At 44.6% G+C, this 12,924-nt stretch overlaps 2 protein-coding genes across 2 annotated transcripts; both read left to right on the top strand.

Moving 5' to 3' along the window:
* The first annotated feature begins 5,110 nt into the window (after positions 1-5,110).
* Positions 5,111-12,579, top strand: LOC117184559 (uncharacterized). The gene is made up of 3 exons (XM_033382778.1): positions 5,111-6,089; positions 12,049-12,259; positions 12,367-12,579. Exons 1-3 carry the CDS (start codon positions 5,353-5,355, stop codon positions 12,406-12,408), a joined length of 990 nt encoding a protein of 329 aa, XP_033238669.1. The 5' UTR covers positions 5,111-5,352; the 3' UTR covers positions 12,409-12,579.
* Positions 9,575-10,628, top strand: LOC117184560 (uncharacterized). The gene is made up of 2 exons (XM_033382779.1): positions 9,575-10,292; positions 10,371-10,628. Exons 1-2 carry the CDS (start codon positions 9,598-9,600, stop codon positions 10,609-10,611), a joined length of 936 nt encoding a protein of 311 aa, XP_033238670.1. The 5' UTR covers positions 9,575-9,597; the 3' UTR covers positions 10,612-10,628.
* Positions 12,580-12,924: the final 345 nt, after the last annotated feature.

Below are 12,924 nucleotides of genomic sequence, written 5' to 3'. Positions count from 1 at the left end.
TGCTGTGGGGTGATTCTCGGTCCCGTGCGGTTTCGTAGGCCGATATGAGTTGGGTCAATTCCGTGAGTGATCGGAAATCCCGTCGGCGCGTGTACATTTGATACTCCAGGCGGAGATTTTCGTAGATCCGCTCGAGCTTCTGTTCCCGAGTATACTGGGCCAGCTGCATCATCAACCGTAGCTCCATCAGGTAATCCCAAAAAGATTCTTTGGGCTTCTGCGCCCGACTTTGTATGGTGACTTCCAGACGCTGGAAACATCTGGGGGCAAGAAGATTTCCAAGAAGATTTCCAGGTATTCCTTTCGAAAATCCGTCCAATTCTGTCCTTGCATCTGAAAAGTTCGGAATCATCCTTCGGCCTTACCTGTTAGGAGACCGGAGATGGCTCGGGGAACTGCCCTGGGCTTCCACCGTATGATTCCACTCGCTCAGCTAGCCTTTCGATGAACGCAAGTGGATCCGTGGCTGGATCCTTGGCTGCTGGGCAGGCTTCCATCTTCGTCCGGCTATCTGGCCCGGGTGACGTGGCTAGGCTCCGGTGGTCCCTGAGGCTCGGTATAATCCCAAAGTGCGTGGCCAATTCGTCCAGAATTGCTTGCACGGCTTCGGGGTGTGCGGGGCGTGCGATGAATGCGGTGATCCGGCTGTAGTTCCTCTACGGTCCTAGTTTCTCCTAGTCCAAACTCCTTGGCTAGACTCTGTAGCTTGTCCTTCCTACGGGACACTATTCAACGTATGTTCATCTTGGGCCTGGTTACTAACCGGGGCTCCTGTCTGGGGTCTTGTCGGCACGGTACCGGGTCTGGGGTCCTATACCAGAATACACTGGGTGGATGATCCTGTCGGCACGGTACTGGGGAATGTGATCCTATACTAGGATACAAAGCACTAGGTAGATTATCCTGTCGAAGGACACGCGGCACGGTACTGGGGAAGGTGATCCTGTTCGAAGGCTTTGTGATCACTCTCGTTAGCTCGTATTATTTCTTCGACTTCTCAGAGGTTCGGTGATAGCCCCCGTCACTTCGTACTATCTGTCCGAAGGCTCGAAAAAACTGTCCCGTCAGGTGTTCCTGCTCCGCCTTATATTGTCCTTGGCCATGGCTTTGGGACCGACGGCTCCTCTGCCATGTTGCTGTTCCTCTCGGTTCGCCGGCTGTTCCGTCGCTTCTCCGCTGCTCTATCGCTGCTATTACTTCATACAAGTACTTTGGAAAAAAAGCAGCTACTCAGTAGCCGAATGTACACACGGGTACAATGTTTGGTCAATGCTTATTTTGTTCACTTATCTTGGCTTCCGCCGCGCGACCGCTCTTGTTCGGGGCTTAGAAAGCACTCCCGAGTCTGGCCCGCGCTGGACAGTGCCAGACCTGGTTTTTCTTTTCTTTGTCGGCAGCCTCTTTGCCGCTTTGCTGCTTCGTAACCTTCAGTTGCCGGCCTCTGCTCGGCGGTGCATCGGCTGCGTGGTCGTAAGAGCGATCGGCGGCTCTCTCCGTTTCTCTCTCTTTCGTGTCTTTCTCTTGGTGTTAGTGATGAGATGCTGCTGTATATGTCCGTCGGCGCTATTGCTTCGGTTGCGAGGGTGTGAGAGCGGTCGTTGGCTCTCTCCGCCTTCCTCTCTTCCGTGCTGTTTCTCTTGGTGTTCGTGGTGAGCTGCCGCTGTGCTGAGCAAGGTCCATTGATGGTGATGGTCTGGTTGGTTCTTGGTACTGGTTCCGGTTTCGTGTTCTTTTTACGCTATTAGTCATAGTAAGTAAAAGACCTCATCGTTTTGGTTTTTTCTTAATCTATTTCTTATTCTTATTGGAGACCTATCGTCTGGGGGGTAAATACAGATTCATGGTAGTGTTGAAGTAAACAAATGAATTGAAATGTAATAATAAGCCCTCGGGTCTGTCCCTTCTGGGGTTGGTGTTGCTGTGGTGTTTGTGAAGGTTTGTGCCTTCACACATTGAATTCAAACAATTTAAGAGAATGAAGTTTGAGCAGCCTTCCACACGAACGAACTGGGAAATCAAACTGAGCGACGACGAAGATGAGCGATGCTCTAATGTCTTAGTTAACTTCCCAAGTATAAGAGACCGAAATGATCGCTTCTTGACACATGAACGAAACGTAAGTTGAGCGAGGTCAGCAAAGAGGACAAACGAAGCTTCAAAAGCAAGCAACGAAACGAAATGCCTAGCAACCCAAGAATTGAAATATGCGGTAAACTTTGGCGATACTGATACTCTTCCTCTTTTACAAAGCGACACACGAATATTGAAACGTTTGGGTACATGTTCATATACTGTTCAATGCCAAGCTATTATTTTAGCCGCTAATGTTTTGGCATTGTTACCTGATCATCGTATGAATCTTCTTCCCTGGGCGATGGCAACTGAATATTCATCGTTTTTATGGTCTTCGGTGTGGTCTTCTGGCTATGACGTTTCCGCTGTGAAGTTTTAACGACGGAACAGCGTAGAACAGCGATCTGGTCCACACGAAAATGTGCGAAAACGAAAAGTCAATCCCAAGGTCCCTGCTCGGGCGCCATGTAGATTTTTGCGGGAATAATTTATTTTGGTTTAAATGCCTTTAATTAGGCTTTGGACACCGGGGACTCGCGGGGTGAACCAGGGCTATAGGAGGCTAAGACGAGAACGAAAAACACGACCGTTTCTAATAAATTTAATATTGCGACTCTCTTCAAGTTGATTTTTCGGCCAGGCTATGCTACGGCGTTGCTCTGTTGCTCTGCATCGTTATGGTTCTTCATAAGTGTGAATGCATATGTAAATATGTTAGGCGGTAGATCTTAGATGGTAACGTCATCATTGTCTCTTCTTATTTCATTTTAATTTTCTTCTAATTTAAATCTAACAGCGGTCGATGCCGCTGTAAAAACATTAAAAAATATTAGTTTTCAAAAATTAAAAAAAAACACACACTCTGAAAAAAACATTATTCATTAAAAATTTTAAAACCCCAAATATAAATCAGAAAAATTCGATTTGTTTCGAAGCGTTAATATGGTGTTGCATAGTGTAATTGATGAAACGACCGTCATCATGCGAGAGATGAAAATTTAGCTCAGTGAAATTTTTTTCAAAAATACTTTTGCCTTAGAACTGTCAGTACAACTAGATTGGACACATTCAAGGGATATTTGATAGAGTTGGATGGTATGGGTCTTCAAGAAGTGCTAGATAATCATCAGTAGCGGACGTAAGGTTAAGTAACCTTTGATCCAGGTCTCAAAGAGTCCTCTAAAAAAAACTTCTACCTGTTAAGGCTAGAGCTGTTAAATGTTCACTTTTATTATGCAGGTCCCACAGAAATGAAACATTCGTCGCTTCCACCCCTTCATCGAAATAAATATATGTATAACTCTTTACCTATTCATCATTCTGGCTATACAAATAATACGATATGGTTCAGATTCTGCCGTCTAGAAGATATATTTTATTCTCTTCGTTTCTGCGTTTTTTGTTTTCTCGTATCTTTGAAATTGTGGATGCCACAGATTTTCATCTTTTGTGGGGGAGGAAGTGGGTGGGGCAAAGTTTTAAAATACACTTGTAACAGTGATATATCAAAGAAGTCTGGGTACAAAATGTCGTTGCTCTAGCTCTTTTAGTCTTTGAGCACTAGGCGCTCTTAGGGACGGACGGACGGACAGACAGACATGGCTCTATCGACTCGGCTATTGGTGCTGATCAAGAATATATATCCTTTATTCTATCGAAAACGCTTCTTTCTGGACGTTACACACATCCACTTTCACCACAAATCTAATATACCCCTATACTCATTTTGAGTATCGGGTATAATTAGTATGATTAATTACTCGCAGTAGTTTCTTATTATTTTTCATTTGACTGTATCTTTACACAGCTGCTATGTTGTGCGCACTATTTAGTATGTAACGAGCACAACTTGATCTGTTACGCGCACTTTTGTCTTGTTACACGCAAATTTTTTGCAAACTTTCCGAAAATCGTATCGGGCTGTGACAGCTATTAGCACCTCAAGCATTAAGGTTTGGTTAAAAACATATATTTATAAAGAAGGCACACGGTAATTTCCCCTGATAATGGTGTCAAATCTATGTTAATACTTCAACAAGTCATATATATATTTTTAAAAACCAATTTACTTTTCTGGACTAAGACTTGTTACTATAGCCGATCCCAAATTCTCCAGCATCCTACATTTCGTTTCCCAGAATGAGGCCATGCCTGCCCACTGGGGAAATCTTGCGGTCGGCAGGTTCTCCTCCCATTTCTTCTGTGCTTTTGGTGTGTCCAATTTCATGCACACGATGTAAGTCAGCAGCCCATCCGAAATGTATTGTGTTGTTGCCAAGGTCTAAGAGCAAGTTAGCATTGATCTTGTCGCTGAGTGCACGGAAACTGCAGATCGAAAATAGCCTTGACGTGTGCCGGAAAATGCATAAGGCATAAATCTAATCGAATATTTAAAAAATTGTTCGCCTTGTCATTTAATTTCCTCAGACATCTTCTAGGATCGAATTTGACCCAACGCAGCACCATCAATGATTGGTATACGGAACGCCTTGTGCATCGTTGTCGAGAACATCGAGTGGAATTCTGTCCAATCAAGAATGGCCTATGTTCGGGCGAAGCCCGAGTGTAAATTTTATACCATTGTTTTATTGCCTATCAATTCACTTTCTTTTCTATTTTGGTCATTATACTAAACTAACGTAACGTAAGCGTAGCTTTATCTATGCTCGCTCAGCAACATGCTCTCATTTAATCATCTATTATTATCTATGCTCGCTCTTGTTATCTTTTCTTTCCTATGCCGTCGCTAAGCCGTCAGCAGCTGCGCCTGCTTTAGCAGTTACCGCTTGATATAGTTGGAGAACAGACCCTTTTTGTCCCCAATCTATTACTTTGGCTCGAGATCGGCTCGCTTGCCTCATCCAAGTGTGTCACTCTAATACTATTGTAAAAGGCTCTGGCATCTTCGGCCACCCTCAACACACAAAATACCTATAATAAAATTTATAACGTTTTCGGAAATTAATAATTTGTGAAATTATTGAACAATCATAGTCAGCGAAAAAGCTCGTTGTCTCAACAGTTGGTGACCCCGACGTGATAGTCAGTAACAATTTGGAAATAAACAATTATAAACAGTGAAAATTATCCGCTAAACATAACTGTTCGAACGCGAAGCGGTTAGTTCCCATTTCGTCGCGCGCTTGCTTACAAGCACTAATACAGCTACGTGCATTAGCGGCTTCGGGTTCGCTGCACTTGCGCTTGCATACCAAAAAAAAATCAAACGGTTGGTTCTTCGATTCTTCTTTGTGCTTTGCTCGCTGCTGCCTGTCGAAAATGGATGAGTCTAATGACGTGCCGGAAAACAGGGTGTCTTTTTACAAACTAAAGGCACTCTCAATATACAACAAAGCCGTTTCACTTCGAGAGACGATATTGAATGATGAAAACAACCCAATCAGTGAAGATGCGCTAAGTGTTCATTTAAAATTCTTGGAAAAAATGTCCGACTCATTTAATGTTACTCATTCTAATTTAGAAGAGCTTGATGTAAGCGAAATTGGCAGCGACTTAAGCAACAATTTTGAGGATTTGGCGATGGAAATCGAAGTTCGTATTCGCTCAGCACTCCGCAGGACTACCCAGAACATGCCGCATCACTCAACGATACGACCCGAGCTCAACGTTACTGCCTCCGGAAATGTACGGTCACGATATCATATTCCTGACATTAAACTTCCCACTTTCCGTGGAGGTTATACTGAGTGGGCAGACTTTTACTCGATGTTTAGCACAGTAATAGATCAGGAGCCCTTTCTATCAAAGATTGAGAAGTTCCAGCACCTGCGCTCATGTTTGGATGGACCTGCCCTGGAGGCTGTTCGCTCTTTGGAAGTATCGGAGAGCAATTATGATATTGCATTGGACATTTTAAACAATCGTTTCAATAATAAACGTTTAATCTTTCAGGCACACGTCGCTGAGATTCTGAGGCATGAGAAGGTTGAAGATGGGTCAACTACAAAGCTACGTACTTTATCGGACAAGCTTCATTCTCACATGAGAGCGCTTAGATCGATGGGTACCATGGAGGAAATAGCTGGATGCATCATCGTTCACTCCACATACAAGTATCTCGACTCTGATACCAGGACCAAATGGGAGGAGCTGTCGCCCCCTAACGTCATACCAACATGGGACCATTTTTCGGCTTTTTTGGAGAGGAGATGTCAAGCCATGGAGACCATGGATCAAGCTATGTTGATTCAAATCCATAGCAGTCAGGTTGGAAAACATAAACGAATCACTCATTCAAAACACAGTCTTGTTGCTACAAATACAATCGTATTGGAATGCGTGTTCTGTGATAATAAAGGGCATAACATTTACAGCTGCACTCGCTTTGGAAACCTTTCGCCATCTTTGCGTCTTAGAGAGGCAAGGAAGCTTAGAGTTTGCTTCAACTGTTTGAAGAAGGGACATCGGAATACCTCCTGCAGTTCAGGCTCTTGTCGCACATGCGGTGAAAAGCATCATACCCTTTTACTTATCAACAATCCGCTGCCTACGTCAGTTAACACGGAACCTGCAAACGCTACTACGTCTCCTATTCAGACAGACTTATGCCCAGGCCCCAATCTTTCAAGTTCTCTTGTTGCCGCTTCATCACCATGCTCGCCTCCTGCTCAGAATCTTAGCTCAGACGTAGTGCTTCTAGCCACGACAGTCATTATGATAAAGAGTCGAGTTGGTGATCTTCTTCCTTGCCGGGCTCTTCTGGATTCAGGCTCTCAGATTAATTTAATAACCTCTCGCTTTGCTCAGAGGATTCAGCTGAAACGAGCCAAAGGGTCGGTATCAGTATCGGGTATCGGCGCTGATTCTGCATTTCACACGGAAGGTTCAGTTAATTTGGTCATTCAATCCAGGACTTCCGATTACTTCACGAGTCTCACAGCTCTCGTTGCTCCACGTATTACAGGAAACCAGCCTGCTTCTTCATTTGATGTATCCAAATGGGAAATGCCATCCAATATCAGCCTTGCTGACCCACACTTTAACAAATCTCAGCGCATCGATGTACTTATTGGAGCCAGCTTATTTTACGACATTTTATGCGTTGGACAGATCAAATTGGAGAGGGGACTTCCTATAATACAAAAAACCCGTCTCGGCTGGGTTGTCACAGGTGGAGGTCAGTACTCCCGCAGCTCAGTGCTCCAAGCTGCCTCTAGTTCGACGGAATTGAGTCAAACGCCTACCGTTGGTTTGGATGAGCTCGTGCGAAGGTTCTGGGAAGTGGAAAACTGCCACGGTCCCACTACAGAAGCAACAAAGGAGGAAATTGCTTGCGAGGAACATTTCAAAAAACATTGCGGTCGGCTTCCAAGTGGCGAATATTGCGTTCAATTGCCTTTAAAGCTGAGTGACAGTCTTCTTGGAGATTCTTATCAACAAGCCTATCGCAGATTTCTCAATCTAGAGCGCAAGTTGGTTCGCAAACCGCTTCTCAAGGCCCAATACGCCGCATTTATAAAGGAATACGTCGATTTGAATCACATGTCCCCTGTCAAAAGTGACGCACTTAAACAATGCAAATTTTTTCTTCCTCATCACTGCGTCTTAAGAGAAGACAAAACCACCACAAAACTCCGAGTAGTTTTCGACGGATCCGCTTGTACATCTACAGGATATTCCCTCAACGATATATTGATGTCAGGCCCAACAATTCAGCCAAAGTTAGTTACGACTCTTCTTCGATTTCGTACCTTGCGTATAGCATTGACTGGTGACATTTGTAAAATGTATAGATGCGTCCGTGTCTCGCCCCAAGATAGTTTTCTGCAGTGCATACTGTGGCGTGACTCACCCCTCGAGGAGCTAAGGACATTCAAGCTGGATACCGTGACCTATGGAACGAAACCAGAAGCATTTCTGGCCGTCCGTTCTATGCACCAACTAGCGGCAGACGAGAGTTCGTCATATCCAATTGGCTCTGAAGTTGTGCTGCGGGACTTTTGCGTGGATGATTTGCTAACGGGGGGAGATACTACAAATGAGGTGCTGGAAATAATTCGCCAGGTGTCAGGACTATTAGCCAAAGGAAATTTCAAGATCAGAAAATGGTGTTCCAACGATACATATGTACTCGATCAAACACCCCATGAAGATAGGGAAACATTTGTTAAATTTACTGATGGCAGCGATGTAACCAAGACGCTAGGTTTAGCATGAAATCCCACTTCGGATGAGCTATTATTTTCATTCTGTCCCAATCAAGTCCCTTCGAAACCAACTAAGCGAGTTGTATTGTCAACTATTGCACGATTTTATGATCCACTCGGACTTATAGGGCCAGTTATTACTAAAGCAAAAATATTTCTACAGCAGCTGTGGAAAGAAAAGCTTCATTGGGATGAAAGTCTGCCAGTCTCCTTACGCACAACTTGGATCAACTTTATTCAGCAGTTTGACTCTATGCAACAAATTTCTTTCCCGCGCCTATCTTTCCTTCGAAGCAGCAACCTTGAAATGCATGGATTTTGTGATGCCAGCATGAGTGCTTATGGAGCTTGCATCTACGCTGTTTCGCAAGGCGACAATGGAGTCAAGGCAAATCTTCTATCTTCCAGATCTCGTGTAGCGCCACTGAAGACTATCACAATACCCAAGTTGGAATTATGTGGTGCAGCGCTACTCGCTCAGCTTATGCATGAAGTGTCTTTGATGAGCTTCAAGTGCTCTTATTATTGCTGGTGTGACTCCACAGTCGTTTTGGCTTGGATCAAGAATCAACCATCCAACTTCAATGTATTTGTCGCTAATAGACTTTCTGTTATTCAGGAACTCACATCTGGAATGTCTTGGCTGCACGTGCCAACTGATCTAAACCCTGCCGATATGCTTTCTCGAGGATCATTACCAGCTGAGCTCATCAATTCTCATCTTTGGAAGTATGGACCTACATACTTGACAGCCAGTAAGGATCAATGGCCAAGTACACCTGCTCTTCCAGAGCCGGTTTTGGAGGCACGAAAAACCATACTAATTACAAACTGCGCGTCAAGATATTTGGTGGAAGAATCAAAGTTTGTAAATTCCTTCCCCAAAATGCAACGAATTTTTGCGTATGTATGCAAATTCATTCATCGACGAAAGTCTGGAATAACTGTGGAGGACTTGCGTTTGGGAACCGAACTGCTTATTCGTCTTACTCAACAATCTCGTCTATCCACTGAAATAAGAGCCCTGGAAACGCGAAAGGACATCAAGGCTTCAAGCTCGATCGCCTCTCTTTCGCCATTTTTAGATGATTGCGGTTTGCTTCGAGTTGGAGGGCGTCTTAAAAACTCTACCTTGGACTTTGAAGCACGGCATCCCATAATATTGCCCAAGAATCATTCCATCACTTCTGCTCTGATACGGCACTTACACGAAAAGCACCTTCACGCTGGACCCCAGTCGCTATTAGCCATCATTCGTTAAACGTACTGGCCAATCGGTGGCCGAAAGACCGTAGCACACGTAATCCAAAAGTGTGTCAGATGCTTTAGAGTGAAGCCTCGAACTCTCGAGCAAATAATGGCAGATCTTCCGGTGGACAGAGTCAGCGAATCTCGTGCATTTTTAGTTACCGGCGTGGACTATTGCGGTCCGTTCCTGTATAAATCAGAAGTTCGAAACCGGCCCCCACTAAAGTGCTACATGAGCATTTTTATATGCTTCTCCACCAAGGCGGTTCACATCGAGCTTGTGAAGGATCTTACAACATCTGCGTTCCTCTCTGCTCTTCGCCGTTTCATTTGCACCCGTGGAAGACCGATTCGTATTTGGTCAGATAATGCCACAAATTTTGTTGGAGCGCGGAACGAACTGGCGGAACTTAAGTCGCTATTCCTAAGCGACAGTCATCAAGAAGCCGTGCATCAAGCTTGTCTCAACGATTGCATCGATTGGCGTTTCATTCCTCCTAGATCGCCACATTTTGGAGGATTGTGGGAGGCGTCAGTCAAGCTTGCTAAGCATCATCTTCGACGTGCCCTCGGATCCTCGCTTCTTGGATTTGATGAGCTGCGCACTCTCGCGTGCAATATCTGTGCAATCATTAATTCAAGGCCATTGTTTCCTCTTTCAGAGAACCCTGCAGATCTCGATGTACTCACGCCCAGCCATTTTCTAGTTGGCGCCCCTATCACAACCTTCTTGGAGCCTGACTTGGTTCATTTAAACGTCGATCGCTTGGACCGTTGGCAGAAGGTCACACAGCTTCAGCAAATCTTTTGGTCTCGCTGGCGCCAATCGTATTTAACCAGTCTTCAAGAAAGAACGAAGTGGCGCACCCGGAATCCTGAGCTTCACGTCAATGATGTCGTTCTTGTTAAGGACGAGAACTTCCCTCCTCTGAAGTGGCCTCTAGCGAGAATCCTCGAGCTCATCCCAGGAGCTGATGGCGTATCTCGAGTCGCCTTGATCAGGATGGCTACAGGTGTTAGCCGAAGAGCACTTGCAAAACTATGTCTATTGCCTCTACGAGATGAGGTGAAAGGCATGGATCCTTCCACGGGGGGAGTATGTTCGGGCGAAGCCCGAGTGTAAATTTTATACCATTGTTTTATTGCCTATCAATTCACTTTCTTTTCTATTTTGGTCATTATACTAAACTAACGTAACGTAAGCGTAGCTTTATCTATGCTCGCTCAGCAACATGCTCTCATTTAATCATCTATTATTATCTATGCTCGCTCTTGTTATCTTTTCTTTCCTATGCCGTCGCTAAGCCGTCAGCAGCTGCGCCTGCTCTAGCAGTTACCGCTTGATATAGTTGGAGAACAGCCCCTTTTTGTCCCCAATCTATAACTTTGGCTCGAGATCGGCTCGCTTGCCTCATCCAAGTGTGTCACTCTAATACTATTGTAAAAGGCTCTGGCATCTTCGGCCACCCTCAACACACAAAATACCTATAATAAAATTTATAACGTTTTCGGAAATTAATAATTTGTGAAATTATTGAACAATCATAGTCAGCGAAAAAGCTCGTTGTCTCAACAGTTGGTGACCCCGACGTGATAGTCAGTAACAATTTGGAAATAAACAATTATAAACAGTGAAAATTATCCGCTAAACATAACTGTTCGAACGCGAAGCGGTTAGTTCCCATTTCGTCGCGCGCTTGCTTACAAGCACTAATACAGCTACGTGCATTAGCGGCTTCGGGTTCGCTGCACTTGCGCTTGCATACCAAAAAAAAATCAAACGGTTGGTTCTTCGATTCTTCTTTGTGCTTTGCTCGCTGCTGCCTGTCGAAAATGGATGAGTCTAATGACGTGCCGGAAAACAGGGTGTCTTTTTACAAACTAAAGGCACTCTCAATATACAACAAAGCCGTTTCACTTCGAGAGACGATATTGAATGATGAAAACAACCCAATCAGTGAAGATGCGCTAAGTGTTCATTTAAAATTCTTGGAAAAAATGTCCGACTCATTTAATGTTACTCATTCTAATTTAGAAGAGCTTGATGTAAGCGAAATTGGCAGCGACTTAAGCAACAATTTTGAGGATTTGGCGATGGAAATCGAAGTTCGTATTCGCTCAGCACTCCGCAGGACTACCCAGAACATGCCGCATCACTCAACGATACGACCCGAGCTCAACGTTACTGCCTCCGGAAATGTACGGTCACGATATCATATTCCTGACATTAAACTTCCCACTTTCCGTGGAGGTTATACTGAGTGGGCAGACTTTTACTCGATGTTTAGCACAGTAATAGATCAGGAGCCCTTTCTATCAAAGATTGAGAAGTTCCAGCACCTGCGCTCATGTTTGGATGGACCTGCCCTGGAGGCTGTTCGCTCTTTGGAAGTATCGGAGAGCAATTATGATATTGCATTGGACATTTTAAACAATCGTTGCAATAATAAACGTTTAATCTTTCAGGCACACGTCGCTGAGATTCTGAGGCATGAGAAGGTTGAACTACAAAGCTACGTACTTTATCGGACAAGCTTCATTCTCACATGAGAGCGCTTAGATCGATGGGTACCATGGAGGAAATAGCTGGATGCATCATCGTTCACTCCACATACAAGTATCTCGACTCTGATACCAGGACCAAATGGGAGGAGCTGTCGCCCCCTAACGTCATACCAACATGGGACCATTTTTCGGCTTTTTTGGAGAGGAGATGTCAAGCCATGGAGACCATGGATCAAGCTATGTTGATTCAAATCCATAGCAGTCAGGTTGGAAAACATAAACGAATCACTCATTCAAAACACAGTCTTGTTGCTACAAATACAATCGTATTGGAATGCGTGTTCTGTGATAATAAAGGGCATAAAATTTACAGCTGCACTCGCTTTGGAAACCTTTCGCCATCTTTGCGTCTTAGAGAGGCAAGGAAGCTTAGAGTTTGCTTCAACTGTTTGAAGAAGGGACATCGGAATACCTCCTGCAGTTCAGGCTCTTGTCGCACATGCGGTGAAAAGCATCATACCCTTTTACATATCAACAATCCGCTGCCTACGTCAGTTAACACGGAACCTGCAAACGCTACTACGTCTCCTATTCAGACAGACTTATGCCCAGGCCCCAATCTTTCAAGTTCTCTTGTTGCCGCTTCATCACCATGCTCGCCTCCTGCTCAGAATCTTAGCTCAGACGTAGTGCTTCTAGCCACGACAGTCATTATGATAAAGAGTCGAGTTGGTGATCTTCTTCCTTGCCGGGCTCTTCTGGATTCAGGCTCTCAGATTAATTTAATAACCTCTCGCTTTGCTCAGAGGATTCAGCTGAAACGAGCCAAAGGGTCGGTATCAGTATCGGGTATCGGCGCTGATTCTGCATTTCACACGGAAGGTTCAGTTAATTTGGTCATTCAATCCAGGACTTCCGATTACTTCACGAG

The sequence above is a fragment of the Drosophila pseudoobscura genome, chromosome X (assembly GCF_009870125.1).
Source record: "Drosophila pseudoobscura strain MV-25-SWS-2005 chromosome X, UCI_Dpse_MV25, whole genome shotgun sequence".
Classification (NCBI taxonomy): Eukaryota; Metazoa; Arthropoda; class Insecta; order Diptera; family Drosophilidae; genus Drosophila; species Drosophila pseudoobscura.
The sequence above is the reverse complement of the archived record's forward strand: the minus strand, read 5'-3'. Positions and strand labels throughout refer to the sequence as shown.